The sequence below is a fragment of the Eumetopias jubatus genome, unplaced genomic scaffold, assembly GCF_037043125.1.
Source record: "Eumetopias jubatus isolate StellerSeaLion01/CBP00866 unplaced genomic scaffold, mEumJub1_p1.0 scaffold_6, whole genome shotgun sequence".
NCBI classification, from domain to species: domain Eukaryota; kingdom Metazoa; phylum Chordata; class Mammalia; order Carnivora; family Otariidae; genus Eumetopias; species Eumetopias jubatus.
This window is the reverse complement of record NW_028274812.1, coordinates 136491842-136515985: the sequence shown is the minus strand read 5'-3', so window position 1 is coordinate 136515985 and position 24144 is coordinate 136491842. Positions and strand designations below refer to the sequence as shown.

Here is a 24144-nt window from a genome sequence, read left to right as displayed (position 1 = left end):
CCCGTTAAGTGTCTGGGCTCCCTAAGCACGTCTCCCTGAAGGAGACTCCGGAGTCGCAGGCTGTGTGAGGGGACGCACCTGCCGCCAGGCGCACAGACCAACAGCACCCTCCGGCAGACGGGGACCCACCACCGAGTTGAAGACCACCAGCCAAGAGAAGACCCGGCCCTCTTCACAGGATCCAGAAGCCTCACAGACTCAGGCCAGAGGTCTGGATTTGAGCAGACCTTCCCCTCGTGTTCAGATACCACGCAGGTGCTAAACGCCGAAGACAAAGCAGGACGTTCTGAGAGAAGGAATATTCCTGAGCAGGCGACTAGAACGAGCTGTGTGTCCTTCGTGCCACACGCAGTGGCAAACTCTGTACCCTCAGAGGCTCCCAGAGGGACGTGTGCTGGACAGCTGGGGCCTCTCTCTCCAGCTCAGCTGTTCACCTCAAAGGGTCCCACCCCTTTCTTCAGACATCTCTCCCACAAATGCCACGAGCCCTCTGGAAGCAACAGTGACAGCCACACATGTCCCAGAGTCAGGGCCCGTCGTGGCTGATGGGACTTGGCTCCGGTGGGGCCAAAGCGGGGGGACGGGCTAGGGGTCAAGCCATGGTGTGGTGTTCAAAGGCGGCGCCCGGGGTACAGAGCTGGGGTGGCCCGTGGCGACCAGCGGAGACCTAAGGCCTAAGGGAGAGACAACAGACACTTGGGGCCAAACCGGGACACCAAGTTCCCCTAACTGGGAAGCCAAGCAGTGGGGCGGCTTCCAACGGGTGCTGTCCGAGGAATGGCTCCACACGGCCGCAGTGCGGGGACCAGGCGTCCTGCTCTGACCTGGCCTGTCCAGTGACTGTCCTCACAAGTCCCCGCCCAGGAAGTGGGGCCCCTCCCGGCCAGCACAGGCGTATCCAGGGAGGTGGCACACCCTGTGCTGGACAACAGAAAGACGCAGTCTGCGCCCCGTTCACCCGCGGCGGCCCCGGACCAGCCGCAGAAGCCCGGCGACCTGCCCCCGACGGGCCCAAGCGCTGGGCAGGGCCCGGCTCCAGCGGCAAGACCCCAGCCGGGGGAGGTAAACAAACAGACCAGGTCCCTGTCCTGCCGCAGCGGCTCACCCAGAAACTCCCCCTGATTGGTCTGGGCACAGAAGTGCTCCCTGTCTTTCCAACCTCACATGAACTCAAAGAACAGAGTTGGCAGAAGCACAAAAATGGCAATCTGCCAATCCCATTAGACAAAAAACAGAGGAGAAAACGCACAACTGTGGTTTCCAGGGATTCCAAACATTCTCTTGCATAACAGACACACAGAGGACGGGGTGAGGAGCGGCCACTGGGCAGGGGACACGCCTGGAGCTCACCCCCAACTCGGCGTCTCACGGATCCCGCCGAGTCAGGGAGAAGCCGGGGAGGCGCGCCCCCTTCCGTACACACCCTCTGCTTCTGAACGAGGGCAGACTCAGGTGCGGCTTGCCTGCCCCCGGCAACAGACCCCGACGACGGCCCATCGGTCCATCAGGCAGCGGGAGGCCTGGGGCCCGGCCCGGCGCCCTCCCCACCACTGCAAGTCCCCCCCTACTCACCTCGATTTCAGCTGGTGCGGGCTCCTTGCTGAAGCACATGTTCATGATATTTCTTGCTGTTCGATAAAAAGTCGTTAAAGAAACAGACCTTCCCTGAAAACAAAGAGTGAAGCGTAAGAAACTTAGCAGAGCCCCCATCCCAAATGAGGCCGCACCGCGTCCCAGCGCCTCCCCATGACCACAGGCCGCTTTGCGTCCTGAGCTGACGTGAGCAGAGAAGGCAGAAAAACCTGTGCCGACCCAACCTGCCACCCTCGCCGTGCCGGCAGCAGACGGAGCTCTGAGCCGGCAGAAATGGGGGCTGCACACCAGGCAGCCTCAGAGAGGCGCCCCCGTGACGCATGGGAACACACTTTGCTTTATGGGGAGGCAGGCAGAGCTCCTCGGTTTACCCCACCTGAGGAGCAGAAGGGGTTGGGGGAAGGGGAGAGACTGACGGCATCCGGATGGGCTGGATCAGGGATGGGGGAGGGCCTAGAAGAAACGTGGGGTGCCCTCCACACCGTGAGGGTCCCCCTCCTGAAAGCCAGCCAGGTGAGCAGCCTCCCCTCGTGGAGGCGAGACGGCAGAAACACTCTGGTGGGTTCTCTGCCGCAGAGACCACGCGCTGCCCCCCGCACACCGCCCGGGAAAAGCACCCAGTGCTGCCGGACACCCAGCACCCTGGCCCCTGCCCAGGAGCATGCACGAGGATGTGCTCGCCACCGTCCTGGTCAGCAAATCCCACCTTAGATCCCGTGCTCACCAACCACAGAGGGGAGGCACCGTTTTACAGAGACTTCGTAAGAATCATGCTTTTCTCGTCCCTCGACTGCAGAGGTGCTCTCGGAGCACCTACTGTATACCAGGCCGAGTTCTAGGGGCCGGAGACGGAGCAGTGCTCAACTGGACAAGGTCTCTGGCCTGTGGGACACAGCCTTTGGGAAGGTGATGAGGGCTGCTGAGGAGGCAGGGGGTGACAGGGGTGGCAGGAGAAGGGGGCCTCCAGCTGAGGTGGTCAGGGAAGGCTCCCCTCACGAGGGGACAGGGCGCCGCCGTGGAAAGTAACGGGTTTAGAATGGGAAGCAGATCCTCTTGCCTTCGGAAGGACAATCAACACCATCAGCACACAAGTCCTGGCATCTAAAGGGACTGCGTGGGGTTCTACCTACACAAAGTACTTCCCTCCGACCCCAAACTCCTCCAGATATGCTGTTCCTGACAAGGTAAGAACCCAACTACCAGGAGGGGCGGGATATTGCATCAGCTGAAAAGCAGAGCGCCTGTAACTCAAGAAGGTGGCACCTGCACGCAAGGGTCAACACCCACCCGGCTGACAGGCCAGTAGAACCAGGAGGCCCCCCCCGGCCAGTCGGTGCGGGCTGCTGACATCGCGGGCTGCTGACATCGCCGCGGCCACCACACCCACCACCAGATGGTGACAAACCCTACAATGGTCCGTGACAGGGCCCATTTCCAGAAAAACTCTACTCAGATTCGCCTCGTTCTCACTGAGCAGTCCTTAAGTAACGGAAGTAAAAAAAAAAAAATCTCACTTCCCGAGTTGGCGATTCAGTCACCAGACTTAACGAGTGGCTTCAACCGAGAAGAGCTTCTCCTGCACACATCCAGGAAACACCCAAAGAGTGCTCCGGAATTTATTCCATGCCCCTCTGTTCCTCTTACCATGCAATATTTAGCTATAGAGGAGGCTCCTGCCCACCCCCAGCGCCCCTGAGGGGGACCAGGGCGAAGGAGACGGAGTCCCGCTCAGGGTAGGAGGAGAAAGTTGGTGGAGGCAAGCCCGGTCCGTCCCTCAGACAGGAGCAGAGAACGGAAGCCGAGGGCAAAGAGAAGCGTGGCTGCAGGCAGCCAGGGCCGTGACTTCCCGAGCGCTCCGAACCCACAGCCGGCCGGCCTTCCCAGGCTGCTGTGCGGGGCCGGCGCCTCGGAAGCCCACGGCCTCGCCCGCCCCCCCTTCCCCCCCCCAGGTGGGGACACAGCTGGCGGGCCCCGCCCCCCTGCCGTCCCCGCAGCGCCCCCCGCGGGCTGTGCAGCCGCGCTCGGCGCTTCAGACCTGCAGGGCCCCGGCCAGCGCCCCGCCCCCCCGCCCTGCCGGGGGGCCCACCTTGTATATGCACTTGTGGAAGTCACTGAGGACGCCTTTGTCCTCCTCCTCCTCTCGCGCCACTTCCTTTTCCTGAGCAAAGAGTCGCCGCCGGCCCGTCTTGAGCTGGGCCTGGCCCACCTCTTTGAGCTTGCTGCGGAAGCCGTTCCTGTGGGCCACGCCGTTGATGAGCCCGTTCTTGGGCTCGAAGCGGGGCAGGGGATGGAACTTGTTGTAGTCGTGCTCCGTGTGGCCCTCGAGGGGCCCCTTCCGCTTCTCCAGGATCTCCTTCTCCATCAGCACCTCCCTCTCCAGCCGCCGGTGCTCCTCGGGGGACAGGGAGTCGTAGGACAGCAGGTACTGGCAGTAGGCCTCCTGGAGCTTGGCCAGCCGGTCCTGGGCAGTTTTGGGGATGCGCAGCATGTCTGCGAGTTTGTTCCATTTTTTGAGGTCAGTCACTTGCTGCATACCGCCCATCTCGTTAATCAGCCGGAAAAAGCAGGCCAGGTCGAGCTCACAGCCTCCTGGGACGGCGAGGGGACAAAGCACAGGGACAGTCAGTGAAAAGGACCGTACACGAGACCTTCGTCCACCTGGTAAGTCCGGGGACGCCCACTATGGGCCCCAGATGCCACCAGGCTCCAGGCTCCGAGCGGCAAACAGCATCCCTCCTGGCCCTCGCAGAGCTTAGTCTACAGAAACGGACGCGGACAGTCTGGGGCACCGCGGAGGTTAACGCAGTCGGCAGAGGGGCTGGGGAGCTGCGGGGTCTGCAGGCTCAGCTGCGCCGCTCAGACAAGGTGTCCCCAGGAAGTTGAGGTGTAAGCAAAGGCCTGGACGGAAGGAGGGCCACCTCCCTCCCCCAGCAGGGGGCAGCTCGAACGCTGCAACCCCCTCTCGCAGCCCAGGAGGCGGGTGCAACCAGCTGAGAAACGGAGCTCCTCCCCTGAGATGGAGGCATGGCCTGGGTTGTGCCGCCCTGAGGCACCCGCATCCCAATGTCACCCCCACAACCGCTGTGAGCTCAGGAAAGCGGACATGTGCAGTACGTGCCGCCTGTCCCCAGCCCCTCCAGGCGCACGCGCACACACACACACACACACACACACGCACTAACTGGTTTTCAATCTCAGTGGATCTCCAGGGCCAGGGGCAAAATTTGAGAGGGCAGAGGGCAGTCCTGCCCGTCCCTCGGCTACCGTCGTCCATGCGCACCGAGACACTGCTTACCTCAGAAGCTAGCGTTCACCACACCCCTTGACCAAATCACAGACCGGTACATATGCACGTCCAAACCAAATATACTTGAATGCTCACAGAGTGGCTGTCTACACGGGGCCTGGAAGGCAAGCTCCCTCTAGACAATCAAGGAGGACAAAATCTTCCAGGATAACCATCCACTGACTATTGGGAGGTAAATACCTAACAAAATGCTAGGTGAGAGAAGTAAAATTTTAAGTTTTAGGTCATTGGAGGGTGGGGACTGATTTCTATCCAAAGTAAAAGAAGCCAAACTCTTGTGGTATCTGAGGGCCGCCTGAGAACAGCATCCCAGTGCAGGGCGGGCCGGGCATCGCGTGACTGCTGGGGTGGGGGGGCAGGCGGGGATGCATGGGGGAACAGGTTCCCCAGCCCCTCCATGAGACCAGGGGACAGAAGTGTGGCAGCCTGCACATCAAGGAGCTCTGCCTGGTGAGAGGCTGGACACATCAGAGAAAACTCGCCCTGCCCTTGGCCAGGAGAGGCCAAAGGCCAAGCGCCCCTCCCTCACTCCAGGTCTGCAGCTCAAACCCAGGAGGGCGGAGGCTGGTGGCACGCTGTGGACTAGCAGAGGTGGACAGGAAGGTGAGCCGCCCCAGCCACTCTCGGCACAGATGGATTAGAAAAGCAATCCGTAACTTTCGTATTTTTCTCTTTGTAGATCGTTAGAATCCAGGAGCACCTGAAAATGCACACACTGCGTGGAAATGCATCATTTCGTGGACCCCTCACCCGCTCCCATCAGCCCATTTGCGGGGCTGCCGGGCTGCCAAGTGGCAAAGTCCCTCCCGCACCCCTGCTCCCCAAGGGTCTGACACAGGAGGAACAGATTCTGCAAGGTGGCCACAAAACCGTGAAGTCCCTTGCTCAGTGGGGAGGCCAAGCTCAGACGAGGGCCCGAGGCCTCTACAGTAACAGCCCGGCCCAGCACCCCTTTCACAGATGGTGACAAACCAGGGGCTACACCTGCATGCATCAGCAAACCATGCACACACACCACGGGGACACGTCCACCTGGCCTCGGGGTCTACGGGAAGGGCTCGAGGTTAAGAAAACCTACTCTCGGGGCGCCTGGGTGGCTCAGTCATTAAGCATCTGCCTTCGGCTCAGGTCATGATCCTGGGATCGAGCCCCACATCAGGCTCCCTGATCCGTGGGAAGCCTGCTTCTCCCTCTCCCACTCCCCCTGCTTGTGTTCCCTCTCTCGCTGTGTCTCTGTCAGATAAATAAATAAAATCTTAAAAAAAAAAAAAAAAAGTAAACCTACTCTGAACCAAGGGTTACCGGCTGTCATTATGTCACCCGGTTCCCTCACCTGTCCCCAGAAGGCCCATGGTCCCCCAGTGGGGGGGGCTCAGACCTCTCACCACGACCGGGAGGGCCTGGGGCTGCTCTGAGGACACCCAGGGCACAGCCCGCACTGACCGCTCACGCCTGCTCAGCCCGTTCCCACAGCCCCACGCCATCAGCTGACACCATGCCATCTCGGAGCGCAGACCCCAAAACCAAGGTCTTTTTCAAATTAAGTGATTCCCACTCAGGCATTAGCCGTGGCAGGCACCTGCTGAGAGAATAATGAGACCTCCATCTTGAAGGGAGCCTGAGCTTCCTGCCAACTCCTGACACTTGGGTGGCTAAAATGGCTCCTTTCCTCCCCGCTTCTGCACACTCGGGACCTCGGAAATGGAGGCAGCAACAAGCCCCACTTCACAGGTCTGGAGCTGAACCAGGGAGGCTGTGCGTCACCTTACCCTTACCCAGCTGTCCCCAGAGGAAGCCCCCACTCCGCAGACCCAGCTCATCCCAAACAGATGAGGGATGCTGGAGGAGCAAGCAGCAGCACTGAGGAGGAGGAGGGACACGTGGGCTCTGCCGGTGGCTGGGGCCCCCACATCTGCCACGATGCTCCCTCACACCGGGGGCCCCCGAGATGAGCTCTGGAGTGGTCCCGGCTCTTGAGAGAAACTTAAACCCGTCCCCTGATCTGTGGTCTCTGAAAGGGCCCTGCTGGTCACTAGAAAAAGTGATGAGTAAGGAAAAGCGAGGAAGACACAGAGAGAAGTGGGCTGGCCTGTGTCACCCACGTGTTCAAGTATTCAAGCCCTATCTCCCAGCGCCTCAGGATTGACTGGACTGGGAAACAGGGTCTTTATAAAGAGATGACGAAGGTAAAACGAAGTATCTTGGATGCCCCTCCCCCCCACTCCCTCACCACAGGGACAGCACCTAACCCACTGTGACTGAAGTCCTCATGACACCAGAAAGTGACGCCGAGAATAAGCTTAGGAGGGAGGCCCACGTGAGGACACAGGGCAGAGACAAGCATCTACAGGCCTCCAGAGAAACAACCCCGCCCAGAGCTGGGTTCCCAGGCTCCAGGCTGGAAGCCACCAACTAACTTCCCGTGTTGAGGGGGAGGCCCCAGTCTGCGGCACTGGGGGGCCCAGGGGAGGTCCTCCCCATCTCGGCCGGGGGGGGAGGTGCTCACCTATGAGCGGGAGCTCGTCCATGGTGATGCCCTGAGATCTGAGGTGCTTCTTGATGCAGGCCAGCCGCTGCACGTTGGGGCCCCAGCGCCGGCCCAGCTTGTGGATGTGCTGAATCTGCGTCACGAACCGCATCTCGTCGTTGAGCTTGCACTCGGGCCGCCAGTCCGGAGGGGGGATCACCCTGCACATGCCGTACTTCTCCACCTGAGCACGGACCGACTCGATGTAGACGAGCGGGTCGTGGAACTCCTTGGCGGACGGCCTGAGCACGGGGATCTCGTCCATGGCCGCCCAGCCGGCCCGGCCGCCCCCCTTGTCGGGCTTGGCCGCCGCCTCGTGCGGCTTGTGCAAGGGCTCCGTTTGCGAGGTAGAACGATTTTCACAGGAGGCGCCGTCCGTCTTGCCGTGTGCTTGTCTGCCCGGCGCGCTCTTGCCGGCCGTGGCCCGCTTCGGCCGGTTCCTTTCCAGGCTCCGCTCGGGCACTTCCTTCTTCACGTGCCCGTGCAGCAGAGCCTTCTCCGCAGGGGCCGGCACCGTGGGGGCCGGCACCGCCTTCCTGCCGGGGGCTTCGGCAGAGCCGGCCGGCCCTTTCATCTTCTTGGGCGGGGACTGCGGCTTCTCGGCCTGCTGTGCCTCTTCCAGTCTCCTCTTGGAGTTCCGCAGCCCCTCCCTCAGCTGCCGCCCCCCCACCTCCTTAGTGCATGACTTTGGGTTCAACCTGCCACTGACCTTGAGGCCATTGACGGCGTGCCCGGTGGACTTGGACGCCCCCCCGAGGGATAGCACCTGTTTGCGGGTTTTTGCATTGCTACTTTCAGTTTTCCCTGAGATTGTGTGGTTGACAGCGGAACTGGGCTTGTGGTGATTGGGTTTGGTTTCCTTGACCAGTTCTCTCTTGGCTTTGGTGTATGTGACAGTCCCCTTCGTCACCGTTGCAGTGTACTTCACAGTTTTGGACGGTGAAGGTCTGACTTCGCGCATCTTTTTGGCACTGGTTGCACTTGTACCCAGAGATGACATTCGAGTGACTCCGTTTACCTTCGACACCTGGGAGGCAGCAGGAGAAGCAGGGGGAGGGACAAGAGAAGCAGAATTAGTACCTTCCAAGAGGGCGACCCCTCCCCGCGGGGGGCCCAGCAGGGCCGGCCGCAGCAGCGGCACGGGGTTCCCGACAAGGGCGCACCACAGACACGGCCGTGAACGCAAGTCTCAGACACTCGCTTTCGGGATCTTCGGACAAACACATGCCTATCCTGCCGCACAAAAACATGGCGCCTGCCCACGTGCCCGCAGCACGGTTTCCTGGGTGGCTTTCACGTTCCTGCTAAGGGCTCTTCCAGGAAATCAATGATTCACGATGACAACCTGTGCAGTCACCTGCCGTCACCTGTCACAGGTTAAGGACATTTACAGCGGCAAGCCCCTGTGCCCATTTAGGGATGGACGGACAGACAGACGGACACACACCCCCCCGTTCCAAGAAAAGACGAGTCTGCTGTTCTGCGTGCTCCACAGAACAGCAGGCTCTGCCCACAGAATTTTTAAACCTAGGTGCTAAATACGGAAGGAAACGAAAATACCACAGAGAGAAAAGAGCAAGCGCACTCATGTGGCCCAGCTCCCATGCAGGTCACAGGGCACGCCCGGGCACGTGGCTGCCTGTGGCTGGCCTCGGACTGCCCCGTGGTCGTGCAGACGGGGCCCCGGGGAACAGGGATGCAGCACCTCATCTCTCGGCCAAGTAGAGGGTGCCCGCCCACCTGCCTGCCCTCTCAGGCACGGACAGCTCCTGTGTTCCCAGCCCCAACAAACTCCACGTTCGGTTCTATGGGAGGGAACCGGGTGAGCCAAGCAGCCCCTCCACACGGCTTGGACGCGGCAGTAATTCTGGGACACGTAAAAGTCACCCTTGTTTATAAAGCGAAACTGGAGAGTGACAGGAGGACACCGCAAACGCATCACTTCCAAAGGATGAGAAAGGGCCCAGCCCAGAGGTGCTGTGGAGGATGCAGCTTTGGGGAGGACATCCCATCCCAGCTCTGCCTGTCGGTGGCCTCTAACAGGTCGTTTGCATCCTGGGCTTCAATCTGTCATCTACAACATGAATTCGGAACATGGACTCCAAAGTTCCAGGGGCACCACCACCTCCAAAAGAGGCCGACTAAAAATTACACAATCCCCGGGAAACAGAACCACGGCCATCTCCTCTCACCAATCAGTAACCCCTGTGAGGAGGTGACTGGGTCGAAGGAGCCTGTGCTCCCAAGTGAGGGAAGCTGACCAACCAGCTGCAGTCACACACAAGCGCCCCGTCCTGCCAGGCAGAGACATGTGGCTCCCATGGGCCCCGAAGCTGCCTCGCCAGAGTCAGGTTCTGCAGGACACGGCCTGAGTCCAAGTGACCTCTGCCCGAGGCCCGGGCCCAGCCCAGGAAAATGCACTTCGCCCCCACGGGGAAAAACAAAAACAAAACCAGAACTTTCCCATCAGTATCCAAACCAGGGCTGTCAGAATCCGCTGGAGGGCTTGTCCCCAAAACAGATTACTGGGCCCCACACCCGAGCTTTCTCAGCCACTAGGTCTGGGATGGGGCCCGAGAACCCGAATTTCTAACCAGGTCCCGGGCAATGCCAGGGCCGATTCACAACATACTTTGAGAACCACGGAGGCAAACTATCAGTAGGCAATCTGGAAACGGAGAAAGAAACATATTTCTTTATATGCCACTGACTCTACACAGTCCAATCAAAGCCCTAACTTCCTGGGGGGAGGCTGTGTTCCATAAGCCAACCCTGGGGCGTCTACGGAGTCAGGTTTCTGGAGACCCAGTGTGGACTCAGTGAGGGGCCGGACCGCCCTGGGGAGACCACAGGGCAGGCCCAGGGGCTACAATGCTCATTGCCACTACAGAGAAGCAGGACTGACCAGATCAGCTGGGGGGCCGAGGGGTCTGGAATAGAGAACGGGAAATTAAAACAAAACAACTAGCAGCCCAGCAACAGTAAGCGAAAAATACATTCGTACAACCCGCGGGTGGGGCAGACAAACTTCCCACGGTGAGAACCACCGGATCAGGAAGAGGAGGTAAAGCAGGGAATACAAAGATCTTTTTTTTTTAAATGCTTCCATTAACTAAACACAAAACAAACCGTTTAGAAAAACAAAAACAGTAAAATCCTGCTGTGGCTCGGAGAGATTTTTTTCCATCATCAAGAGACAGAGAGGCCTCAGGGATCCGGGATCCTTGAAGTGGAAAACATGCCCTTTAGGCCCTCGGTCTTTGCTTAACCGAGAGGACAGCCTATTCCAAGTCTTCGCCCAGCCCCAACAGTGCAGATTCCACAGCCTAACCCCCCACCGCGGATGCTGACCTGGTCCTTGAGGGTGGGAGCCCGTGCCCCGCTTCCCAGAGCACCCGCGGGAGACTGGACAGCCAGAGGGGAAGCTCTCAGACCCCACCTCAAAGAAGAGTGCAGAGGCCTTCAGTCCATCCATCTGCCATCTTGGAGGCACCTGATGACCTCTCCCGGTGTCCAGGGGGAGGTCAATTCCCTGCATGGCAGAATTCTAGAGAAAGATTCTGCCACCTTCAATGGCAAAAAGAACCTCCCTCTTCTTTACCTATTTCTGTCACCTTGAATACTGGTGGTTACTGCCAAGATGTGCAGCCAAATGCCCAGCTCTACCAAAAGGAGTTCCTCTAGTCCTTTCCTTCCTCACCGTCCTTACAAAGCCCTCTTCAAGAGCAGCCAGCTACCCAAATCCTATACCACATGTCCACATCACAAGCTCAGAGTCTGAAGGCACCTCCCTCGGGACTCATCAGAACACTGACCTTGATTTCAAAAAGTAAGTTATGGAGCCTGGAAAGGGCACATTTCATGGATCGTATTCCTTCTTCCCGCACCCCACTGCCCACCCAGTGTGTTACGCCTGCCAGCAGAGGCTGGATGCAGCTGACGAGCTGGCCCAACATGGGAACCCATCTGTCCATTCCACCCACGGCGCTGTGTGTCCTAAGGTAGGGACCGAACAGGACCAGCAACCTCGGACTCACCTGTCTGCACACAACCTTGCCTACTCCTTGGCCTGTCCTTGTCTTCAGGGGTCCAATGTTCAACTGGAATGGCGGAGAGCACTGTGTCACCTGGCCACTGAGGGTCTCACCCCCACCCACCGCCTTACCAAGCAGCAGCAAACCCCGAGTTTCAGCTTAACAAAACTCCCGGGTCAGCCAGCCAGCGCACGAAGTGGCGGGTCTGATGTCACTGGCGCGGGCCCTGGGGAAGTCTTCGCCCAACCTTGCCCAGGGCACGTGAGAGGTCACTTAACTCACTGAGGACTAATGCGAAGGTAGTGTGTGTGGCAGAGCCCTCTGCTGTGCAATCACACACTTGAGCTGAGAAACTCCCTCTCTCCCAGCTGCTCCTTCTCTTGGCTCTGGCAGGGGTTTTGGCCTTCGTCTCCCACTCCCCCACAACCGCCTAGCTCTGCAGGAGGTGGGGCATCTGCAGCTTCTTCTTTGCCCACCACCATCCATCCATCGCCTATAGCCCCATTCCCCCAGACATGCGGCCATGAGGCGGTTCGAGACATAGAAGCCGTCCTCCCTTCACAACCGGAAACCCCATCGTCAGCTCCGGTCTCCCACCAGAGGGAGCTGCTGAGTCAGGAGCCCCGACCCAACCTTTCAGACCCCAGCAGAGGTGGGGAGGGGCTCAGGGGGGATGCTCAGGAGAAACATTTGCTGGTTGGGCAGAGCCTGCTTGAACTTTAAAATTTGGATTAAAAACCAAAGAGCCTGCGATGAACAACTGCACCAGACAGGCAGTGAGTTCCGGAGGGGGAAGGCCTGCTGGGACAGCAGGCTCCTGCATTAGAGAAAGGGTGAGACCCAAATTCATGAGCGTGGGTTTCGGGTGGGAGTCCCTAAACCTTTGAAGGCACCTGCTCCGACTACAGGCGACTGAGTCACAAATAACACGCCACCAACACGTACAATTCCACCTACAAGTGTAATCTGATGAGGAACAGTTAAACCCTGAACATTCTTAACAGTGGAGGTGATTTTCTGACTTTTTTTTTTCTCTCTGGATGTTTCTATTTTATTTTCCACAACTTTAAAACAAAACAAAACTACTCCCAATTCTTTGATCAGAGTTTAAACCTCCTCTTTGAATCCCTGAGGCCAAGATATTTTTGGCAACCCGGGTACAGCTGATTGTGAGGACCCAGAGCTCAGCAGATCTTCCCGCCAAGCGAGTCTGCGCGAGGCGAACCTCCTCCACGGTGCGGGCTCAGCCTCAGCACGATACGGAAGGTCAGGAAGGGGGCTGCGTCTGCTGCAGCCTGACAATCTACTTCCAGGCTTACCGACCGCACAAACTTCCAAAGAGTAAAGACCTCCTCCAGACGCTCTTGGAAACCAACATTTCAAAACCCTCCCCCGGGGGCCTAAGGTCATTGGTCTTACCATCCTCAATGTGTTACGGTCTTTTAGTGCATTTAAACTGAAGCGGTAAGTTAAGGACACAGAGCTCATGTCCACGTTACCTGCCACTGCCCCCCGACAAGCCCAGGGCGGCACACGCGTGACAGGGACAGCGCTGCCGCAATCATAAAGGCGCGAGGCTGGGAAGGGGAAGTGCACAGGCCCAGGCTCGGAGGCTCAGTCTCAGGCTCTAACAAAGCACAGCCAGGAACACGTGGCTTCATGCAAGGTAACAAGGAAGGGGCTCTTGTAAGTAAAAAGAGCAAGCGATCAGTGCCTCTGAGTGCATCAGCGCAAACAGGGCGAAGCCCGTTCTGAGCAGCACCCCCTGGACACTGTACCCCCCTACCGCCCACCCACCCTCACTATGATAATCGTTCATCCTTCGATTTCAGGTGGACCCAGATAAATTAATCCTATTTGAAGTTAAAAATCAACATACCCTCTGGCCCCTATCTTTGATGCGGGTGAAGGATGAAAGGTCAGATTCTAGTCATTTCCATTAGGCAGTTACAAAGGAATCTGCAATTTACCTTTACTGACCTTATTTTTTCAGTCTTTAAATAAAGGGATCTCGTGGTTTCTAAACTGTCCTTTCATTTCTCCCAATCTTGCTGAGAGGGGAGTGGGCATGATTGCCTCCAAATGAACAACAGGGCCCAGGAGGGTCAGATATCTTAAGATTCAGTGAAGGTCGTGGTCAGCACCAAATGAGAGCTGGAGCCCTGGGCCGGCCCTTCTGGGGTCCGGGGAGGAGGGGGTAGGAGAAAAGACCTGAGCAGGACACGTTGACACCCCACCTGCAAAGGTGGTCACCTGAAAAAAAGCATGCGAGCCAGGCTCCTGCAGTTACTCAGGGACAGGAGGCTGCTCTACGAGGGGCACCCGGATTTCTCCTCCAACTCCAGGCTGCACACATGTGAAACGGGCCGCATGTGCATGCCAGGGAGCAAGGGGGTGGAGGGGTCCTCCCTACACCCCCAACTCTTCCCTCCAGCGTTCAGTTACAAAGGGACATGCCGAGCTGAGGGGCTGGGCTGAGGGGGCACTCTGACCAACTGACACCAGAGGTTTACTCAATTCAGACTCACCCGTGAGGGTCAAAGTACATGTGTGGGTGCACGTGTGGCTGTGTGTGCGCGCGCACGATCATGATTCCGCCTGAACATCAAGTCCTATTCATCCCTTACTCGGGGGCCCCTTATAAGCCCTTCAGTCCTGCCCCACAGGTGCAAGCTCCCCTTACTCTGGAGGTCCCTTCTTAATTCTTCTCTTTCATAAACAAAACACCTGTAGGAGGATTGTGCACAAGTGCCTATCAGGCCAACTCTCTGGAAAGGGAGTGGGGATGATTTGCCAAAAACACACAGGTATGGTGCGTCCTGGTCTCGAGAACTGGGCATCCAGCAGGGACCCGGGAGGCCAATTAATCCCACAATCACTCGCGGTTGTGCTCTCAAGGAAAACCGTGAGGTCTGTGTTTCGGGAATACGCTACAACTACTTACTCGATCTCAAAATAACAGGCCCGAGGATGAAATATGTGAGGACCCTGGAAACGCCAGTATGAGGACTCTTGCCTTGTTCACCCCGCCCCACCCGAACAGCTGAATCACCTGTAACTAATAACGTATGTGTAACACACACGTGCACTCCCATGCGTATGCACACAAATACACAACACGAATACACATATTCAGGGAGAAATCATGCCATCACCAAGAACAAGAAAGGTCGTACGTAAAGAGCAGCTCCACAAAGGGAGAAATTCCAGTGTCCCCGCCATCTCTTGGTCTTTCCAGAACACTGCCGCTCAGGAAATCTCCGTCCTTGCCCTGACTCGATCTTTAACGATTACAGTCAGTCTCTGGTCTACTCTGGGGAAAAGGTTAGCTCTGGGTCATAAATACCCCGTGAGGAGAGCTCATCTGCGATCCCTAAGGCTCCATGACTTTAAAATGTGGCAAGAAAGGAGCAGAGGGGTCAGCGGAAATGCCACCAGCCAGGGGACACAGCCCTTCCACGGTGTGCCTCCAGATACCTGCCTGTCTCCCGACCAAGCCTCCTGGGGCCCTGAGAAATCACTGCCCAAAGACAGGAACAACAGGAGTGGCTGAGCCTGAGGCCATTCTTGAGAGTTTCCTGACAGGATCCGTGTTACCTAGTGCGACCCCGAAAGGGGGACAGGGGGAAGTGGGGCTGGAGAGCTAGATGTAGCTGCACCCTGCTGATCTGGGGCGTGGGGGGGAGGGGCTGCTCAGCGGTGAGCGCCCAGGCTCATCCTCTGCTCCTCAGTCCTGCAAGAGACGCTAACCTGTCACGTTACGAAGAACAGGGAAGCAGACCAGGATTGTCCCCGGACAGCGCTGGGCAGTCTGCTGGCCCGTTTCCAAGGTGTAGCTTCTCTGGGCTCAACCGGAGAGAGCAAGAGGATTCTAACTCAGCTGGCGCCCGGGACACAGGGGTGGAAGGAGGGTAATGCAGGAGGCAAGTTCCCTTTGTCCATCGCCAATGCACAGGATCGCGGGGTGCACTCCAGGGCTGAATGCGAACGCACCACCAGACCAGCCAACAGACGTTCCGAGCAGGGGCGCGTGCACGAACCCCTCTGTGCAAAGGCGAGCTTTCCCTCCCCGTCCTACCTCTGAGCACCACCCTCCTGCGGTGTGAGCTCTCTCGTTACGGAGTTCATGAGGCTCCAGCTCCCATGTCCCCTTCAGTTATGTTGGTGACATGGGGAAGTGGCATCTGGCAGGCAGCCTGGGGGCCAGAGCGAGATCCCCTGTGCAGCAGGACCGGGCTTTACCTGTTTCCGTAAGTCCTGAGCCGACCGATGCAGAGGGGGGTGGTGGTGGTTAGCAGCGAGCCCCTTGGCCGAGGAGCCCGTGGATGGGGCTGCTGGGGGGGGAGCCGCTGAGCCCTGTTCCCTCCGGCTGTCAGCCCGGTGATCGCTGTGCTTCTCCTTCCCGGGAGTGGCCTCTTTGCTTTTGTGTTTTTGAACAGGTTCTTTCTCCCGTGATGGCCTGCTGGAACCATTGAAAACTAGAAAGGAAGGAGAAGAGAACAAGGTCACTACATCAGGGGCTGCTACCATCGCGTGAGTGCCAAAGGCACTGATGTCAAGGGGAAAGAAAGCATTCCGGACGGGCTTCGAGTCCCATCCACGCCCGAGGGTGACCCCAAGTCAAAACACCACCTTCCCCCCCCCCACCCCCAACGTAAAAACCGGGAATAAGCCCAGGCCCTGAGACAAAAACCATTCGAAGCATACCCAAAGAATTATTTGCTGTGGTTGAAACGCTTGAAAAATCTATTTTTAACAAACCCTACTGAAACAAACCCAGCAGCCCTCAGAATACCAACATCACACCTTAAACAAAAAGACAAATTAAATCGAAGAAACGAACACAAGTGGCCACATCCCGAAAACAGGACCGCCCGCGTATGAAGACGCAGGAGATCTGCGTCTTCATACGTATCTTCTCAGACGTAAGGTCAGGCGTCGTCGGGAGACTTGAGGATCTGCCCACAGATACGGGTCAGAGATGCAGCTCCCGTACGTGCCCCGAGGGCGACCAGAGGGGAGAGAGCCCATCAGAGTGGCGCCAGACCTGATTCCATTCCAGAAGCCCTCACAGCGGTCACGGCCAACACGCTCAAGCAGTGGGCCGTGCCCAGCCTTAGAATCCGAAGGGCCCGGCAGGACGTGGTCACCATGCCCATTTTACAGATGAAGCCAACAGAACAGGGAGAGAAGGGGAGTGCTTGCTGGAGTCGGCTGCCTGCCTCCCAGGCCCACCCGCCCTCCCCGACCCCCTGGAGGCCACCCACCAAGGCAGTTCAGAAGAGGACAGCACTATGCTTGGCACCTTTATAGGAAAACGCCGATTCGGCTCCTGTCGTGTGTCCCCTCCTCTGCGTTACAGCTGGGGCTGACGACCACAGACCCGAGGGTCTGGCCACTCTCCCCGGAATCTGTGAGCCGTTCCCACCTGTTCCTCCCTCAGCACAGGGGTCCCCTCCCCTCACACCATCCCAGCCGTGGTGGTGGTGGTGGTGGCTGGTCTCTTCCTTCGGGGAAGGAGAAAGGAGGGACAGGCGGGGACGCTCCAGGGAACCCTTGCGCCTGTCCTTTGTGAAGGGCTCCCGGTGCATTTCCTGACAAAGGCCAGCCTTGCAGGTCCGCGCGCCCACCGCCCTCGGGCACCTGCTCTCCGCCCCGACTGGGCTGTGCAGAAGTCCAGACACAGGGTCCACGGGCCCGGCCGCTCCTCTCAGTGGGAGCCTCCTCCTGCTGGCGTGAAGCAGCCTCTCGCCCCTCCACCCCCGGCCCCCTTCCATGAGCTCAAAACCAACGAAGCCTCTCTTCTGAGGACAGCCACCTCCAGCTCCCTGAACTTTCTCTTTCACCTCCATTATGTCCTTTTAAGGACTGTGATGCCTCAGAGGTTGCAAATATTTTCCTCTTCTCTGTCATTTTTACTTTCCCATCTATTGTGAGGCTAAATCTGCTAACCCATTTTTTAATTTTTTTAAGATTTATTTGAGAGAGAGAGAGCGTGCGCGCACAAGCAGGGAGAGAGGCAAAGGGAAAGGGAGAAGCAGGCTCCCCGCTGAGCAGGGACCCCGATTCGGGGCTCAATCCCAGGACCCTCAGATCCTGACCTGAGCTGAAGGCAGACGCTTAACCCACTGAGCCACCCAGGCGTCCCCTAACCCATTTTTTTTTTTAAATCTGTCTTCATGTTTATGCTTAGAAAGCCCACCCGTATTTCCAAATGCTAAGAGAGCCCTCCACGTTTCCTCCTGATTGTTTTCTGATCGCAACGCTTACACGGTCGTCTTTAGTCCACTTACTTACAAGCAGGCAGACGACAGAACAGAGGTTTACGTTTCTCCTGCCTGGACTGGCTGTGAACCTCAGTGACTGCCTATTCTAAACAGAGTTTCAATCCTGCAGTGAAAGACCCTGCGCATCAAAAATACGGTGTACAATGCGGCATTGTGGGAGGTGCTCCTGGATGTTCTCAGTTACAGGGAACCTGGAGAGCCGCGAATGATAGGCATTTATTCTAAGTGTCAGTAACTGCACTTTGTCAGAGCCCATCGATCACGCCGACAGCGTCTGTGCTTACTTTCAAGACAAATTAAAAGCAACATCCGTAAGAAGCCATACTTGGGTGTGATTAAAACTCAAGCTAAGGAACATGGATCTAGGCAATTCTTGACCATTCATTCACCCATTTTCCAGAGCAGTGAACACGGCTTCTTTACTGAAAACAGCACGGGAACCTGGCTCGTTTGGAGTTTTGTCTTTTTTTTTTTTAAATCTCAAATATTCTATACTCCTCTGCACTTCGTCAGTTCTGTAATTACTTCCCTTCATTCAGTTAAAGAGATGTGCTCCCATGGGTCTGTTCTCGTTTGTAACACTCTGTTATGTAGCAGCTCAATTCCCTTGTGACCCGGCAAGTTTATTTGCTGCTCGGTGTTCTCCTCTGTAGAATGGGGAGAACGCATGCTCCATGCCTGGAGGTCTGAGAAACCTCCCCAGTGCCCGTTCAGAAGGACCGGCTCAGACGACTAAGGAGTCAGACCACCTGGCAAGCCCTCCTCTTGCTTTCTGTCCTCCCTGCCCGGAGAAGCATGAAGAAGGGCTTTGATAAGCACAAGGGGCTGGCCTGGGCAGAGCTCTGTTTCATGGGAAAAAGACGTGTTGCTGATGCCCAGCCCGGGCAAGAAGAAATCAATGCTGAAAACACATCTGGTATTTTTCTACTGGTTTAATGAGCGACTCGACCCCTGGGGGGATAGGAGACCCTTTCAGGGGATTCCCTGGGTCAAAATTATTTTTGTCATTGTACCAAGATCCTTATTTGCCTTTCTCACCGTGATGATTTCAGGGATGGTACAAAGAAGAAGGTGGATCAGCATCAGGGAAATGCTGATCAAAACCACCATGAGACACCAGCCACTTCACATCCACTGGGATGGCCGTCCTCCAAAGACAGATAATGGGGAGTGCTGGTGAGGACTCAGAGAAATTCTAACCCTCCTTCACTGCTGGTGGGGATGTAAGATGTTGCAGCCACTTTGGTAAACAGGCCAGAAGTTCCACAAAAAGTGAAACAGAGTTACCGTGTGACCCAGCAATTCCACTCCCTGGTATGTACACAGGAGGAATGAAATATATGTCCATACTGAGGTGCCTGACTCTTGGTTCTGGCTCAGGTCATGATCTCAGGATCTTGAGATGGAGCCGGGCGTCAGGCTCTGTGCTGAGCAGGGAGCTGGCTCAAGATTCTCTCTCTGGGGGGGCGCCTGAGTGGCTCAGTCAGTTAAGCGTCTGCCTTCGGCTCAGGTCATGATCCCAGGGTCCTGGGATCGAGTCCCGCATCGGGCTCCCTGCTCACCTGGTAGTCGGCTTCTCCCTCTGCCACTCCCCTCCTCCGACTTGTGCTCTCCTCTCTCGCCCACTCTCTGTCTCTCAAATAAAATCTCAAAAAAGATTCTGTCTGCCCCTCCCCCACTCATGTACCCATGCTCTCTTTAAAATAAACAAACAAATCTTTAAATATTTATCTCCACATAAAAACCTGTGGATAAATGTTTGAGGCACAATTAATAATTAAAAACTGAGGGGAAACCCAAAGGTTTCATCAACTGATATTTAGATAAACAAAACAGGGTATTATCCATCCAAAAAAAGGATTCAAGGACTCACAGGTGCGCCAGTGTGAAGGGTCTAGAAAACACTACAGTAAGTGAAAGAAGCTGATGACAAAAGGTCATGTATCGTAGGAGTTTGTTCATATGAAATCACCAGACAGACCTACACAGAGAGCCAGGAAGTAGATGCAGGGCTGCCAGTGGCTGAGGAGGTTTCAGGAAACGGGGAATGACTGCTAAAGGGAACAAGGTTTTCCAGGGAAAACATGATGAAAACAGCCCCCAAAGTTGACTGTGGGGATGGCTGCACAACTCAATATATGAAAAACTACTGAATTGTACATTTTTGATAAATGCTAGGATTTGTGAATCATATCCCAATAGAACTATTAGTTTTTTAAAAAGCTTGGGGGGGGGGCACTGAGGATGCGGGAGGCTCGGGGTTAAGTGTCCAACTCCTGATTTGGGCTCAGGTCATGATCTCAGGGTCATGAGATCGAGCCCCGCAGCGAGCTATGCGCTGAGCTCCGTGCTGGGCGTGGAGCCTGCTTAAGATTCTCCTTCTCCCTCTGCCCCTCCACCCCTCACTCTCTCACGAGGCTTGCTCTTAAAAACAAAAACCAGCGGGCAAAACTGCTGGTGCCTGAACACAAAATCAGTGCAGATGCAGCAAACCACACTCCTAAGTACTGTATACATCCTTACCAGTTACTACCAGTTAAAAAGAAGGTAGGAAAGGAAAGCCAGTTCTCATCTCTGGCAGCAATAAAGCAGGTACTAAAATGGTTACAGGTACTAAATCCCGACCCGTGGGTGTCCGCGCTTTGTGAACAAAATGGCAAATACACATGAAGCGCTTCTGCTGCACATCAACATAGTTTATTTCCAGGGAAAGATGACGCAGTGTGATGGTTTAGGGTGCAGAACTAGCTGTCTGCATGGAACGCTATTTTCATCTGAAAGGACTGATACAGTGGTTTGGCCACTGTTTTTCTCAAAGATGAATCTAATGATCCTGCCGTGGAAAATAACATATAGCTTTTGCTGCCAGGAATGGAATTCAGTGGATTTGGGGCAAAAATTACAGTCGTGGAACAGCTTTCTCTCCCACTGAGTTCCAGCACCTTTCCACATGGAAAGCCTTCTCTGGCGAGGCCAGGGGACATGTGGGACTGTTCGATCGTGTTTAGTGAAGGTGCTGACAATTGGAAGAGGTACTTGGTGAAGCATTGTTTTCAAATGATCAACACGAAACCTGACAAAATTGCGCAAGGGTAAGAGAGCCATTCAAAGCCCAAGGCAAACCGATGGATTTTAATGTAACAGAGCATGAAAGGTTCACCGGACCAGTTCAGACTGCTGTGCCAACCGACCTGCAGGAAACTACCACTGGTTGAGTCCGGGTGTGATACCAAAGGATAAAATCATCCCCCCAAATTCCTCCCTTTCCCGACTATATTTTCATCTGAGACGTATTTTCTTTGTGGACGTCACCCTAAACTAAGTACTGCAAGAGACTGCTTACAAAAACAGTAGAACCTAGTCTTCTACTAAGCCAGGTCTTAAAGAGATTTGCAAAAATGCAAAACAATGCAACTCTTCCCAGCTGTAACTTTTGGGGTTTGGAATATAGTTACTTTTTATAAAAATACTGCTTGTGTTAATGTGTAATGGGTTTGTGTCATTTGAAAATATATATATTTTAGGGGCGCCTGGCTGGCTCAGTCACAAGAGCATATGACTCTTGATCTCTGGGTCGGGAGTTCAAGCCCCACACTGGGTGCAGACATTACTAAAAACAAGCTTTAAAAAATAAATAGAAGTCTTAAAAGTATTTTAAAATCTCCTCACTTTCAATTTTCATATGGTGAATACCCATAAATACAATCCTTTGGGGGTCCCTGAGTAGAAAGGGTCTCAAAACCAAGAAGCCAGACATCGCTAGGCTGGAGCATCTTTCTCCATGGTTAGCTCCATCATGGTTTCCAGAGATTTGGCAGACCCTGTACTTAGGTCTAGATCTCCAAACCCCCGAAAAATCTCAGGCTCTGAGAGGAAGCTGCCTAAATTTGAGTCCAGGAATCATGTGCTATGTGACCTTGGGCTAGCACCTGTCCAAGCTTTAGTTCTCCATTTACTACCTCGCGGGGTTGCTTGGAGGAATCAATGAGAGAGAATATTCGTCTAGAAAGGGGCTAGTGGGCCGTGAAGCCAGCACTGGCCAAACGTTGGCTTGTCAGGATCACCACACTCCTTCCGACGGAGCCCATGCCAGAGATATGGTTCATTCCACTCCTTTCCATACAAACCACGGGACAACCCAGCGGCTCCATGGGGACCTCAAGGAAAAATCCGTGAAGAGCGGAGCGGCACCGTTAGGTTAGCCAGCGAGCGCTTTCTGAGATCTGGAAAAAACCAGATCCCGCATCAGCATTATCTGCACCTGACTCGGGATGCGCTACTCTGGCCCTATCCAGCTGCCAAGGAGCGTGGAAGCGGCTCCTCGGGAAAACAGCTCTGGAAGCGCGAGGGTGGGGGGTGTATCCGGGATCCCAGGCAGGAAGACATGGGCCATGAACCTCCTAAGCCAGACGGCTGCCCTGGGAACCGCAGAACGGCATCCTTCTGCAGACTGTTTTGATCAGATCATCGGAAGAAGAGAAAGCATTTAAAAGTACAAAAATCAAAAACTGAATGAAATTAACAGTGAAATGCAAACAAAGAGATGGCTTTGTGATGAATCCACTTTCTGTAACCACTCGCTATTTTACCGCAGCCATATACCCAAATGGCAAACACAGCCAAAAAGTCAAATCATGTGTTAAATGGGAAGAAAGGGGGGGGAAGGGGCGGGGAGTGGGGGGGGCGGGGGAACGATGGAGCCAGAGACAAGGTATATTTTGTCCTCAACAGCTCATTAATTTTAAGTGTCGTGGGAACCTGCCAGTTTTACCCCTCCAAGTAATTATCTTTTGTCTTAATCTGTAAGATTCTCGAGAAGGAGAAAGGAAAAAAAAACATTCACTCTCACAGGGAAAGACTAAACGCTGTGAACATAAGAGGCAGAAAGACAGAGAGAGACTGATGGAGGACTACGCACGCTCTCCCTAATTAAAAGGAATAATTGGACTCGTTTCTTCAAGGGGAGGAAAAAAAAAGCATTTATCACGGTGAACTGTATTAGGAAATTGTATTGTACTCAGATACAAATAGCTTTACGTTAATGAACAGAGACAAATACATTGATTTGTATACACATACTCTGAAGGTTAAATGGCCTATAGACAAGTGTTTTCACACCATGGCAAGCAAAATCTTTATATCCAAAGGCTGATATTTTGATTTAGGGTCACCTCGTGCCTGAGAAGCTCAAAGTTGCTCCCAATAAGGGATGAAAAAGAAATCAGGCAAGGTAAGTTACTTTAGAAACCTCTCTCCAGCAATCCCACAATTGTGGGGAAGCTGAAAAAAGCTATACGTCCCGAGGAGGAGGCTCACATTTATAGCTTCAGGAAGCTCGTACTTAACGCCATGCCCCACAGAAGCCCAGTGCCCACAGCTGCTCGCAAGCAGGTTCCTGGTGGAGGTCCAGAAGGCAGCCCATGGAAAGCCGACCATAAGGTCTTTAAAACCCTCCCCACATCCATGGCCTCTTGTAGGGGATGTGCTCAGCTTGGTTTTGACTTTTCGTTCCCAGATCACCAAACACATCTGTGCCCCCATTCCCTGAACCACAAAACCAGCTGCCTCCTCTTCTCTGCCCTCCAGGAATCGCTCAAGTATTTACAATAAAGTATATAAAATGCTGTGCGTTCTTCAGAGGAAGGAGGTCAGCAAAGAGGAGGCGGCTCAGCTTCTTCGAAGGTCCTGCTATAATGGCGAAGAGCAAGGGCCACATTTAAAAGCAGTAATGCCCCCTGGAACAGAGCTGGCGAGGACGTACATCCACGTGGGCCCATCTCCGTGCCCTTCCCAGAACCAGACGCACCAACCTTGATTATCTGTGCAAATAAAGGCACCTCATCAAAACACCAGCACATCATCCTGATGTGGTTTATTTTTTATGAGCGGACTAGGAGAGAGGAGTCCCCATGTGGCATCAGACAGAAGTTCCAGGACCCCCTGAGATGCCTCCGTGTCGGACCTGAGCTAAGGGGGTTCTGAAGCCTTCGCTTCCTTGCAAGACAGAAATATGAACAGGCACCATCACGGGAAGCAGGGCTGCAAGATGTGCTAGCAGAGGCACAAGGCAAGGAGGCAGGAATGAACCCAAGGCCCAAAGGCTGGACCAACCCCAAAATTCCATAAAGTAAGGCCCGCTCCCCATCCCACTCCCCAAAACAAATCGAAGGGACAAAAAGAGAATCACTGTAAATAAAGAGTGTGTGACAGAGAGGAAAAGAGAAGCACGCCAAGTTTCTGATCTGGAGCCAGATATTTAAATGTAAGCGTCATGTCATTACAAGGCATCCCGACTTGGGGAAGACAGACTCCATCAACTGGCTGGCATTAAATCCTTGTTACTGTACAAAAGCTGCGCTCGCTCCCTGGAGCCAGTTCAACTTTGAGTCACTATTG

The 24144-nt window shown here is 55.2% G+C and overlaps 1 protein-coding gene across 5 annotated transcripts in view; it reads right to left on the bottom strand.

Moving 5' to 3' along the window:
- The window catches only part of JARID2 (jumonji and AT-rich interaction domain containing 2), a 248870-nt gene that overhangs the window by 14954 nt on the left and 209772 nt on the right, over window positions 1-24144 (bottom strand). For all 5 annotated transcript variants that reach the window (XM_028107343.2, XM_028107346.2, XM_028107345.2 and 2 more), the window contains 4 exons: window positions 15704-15939; window positions 7407-8454; window positions 3680-4182; window positions 1573-1665 (listed from right to left, as the gene is read on the bottom strand). In XM_028107343.2, the coding sequence (XP_027963144.1) occupies window positions 1573-1665; window positions 3680-4182; window positions 7407-8454; window positions 15704-15939 (1880 nt within the window). The remainder of the gene's footprint in view (window positions 1-1572; window positions 1666-3679; window positions 4183-7406; window positions 8455-15703; window positions 15940-24144) is intronic.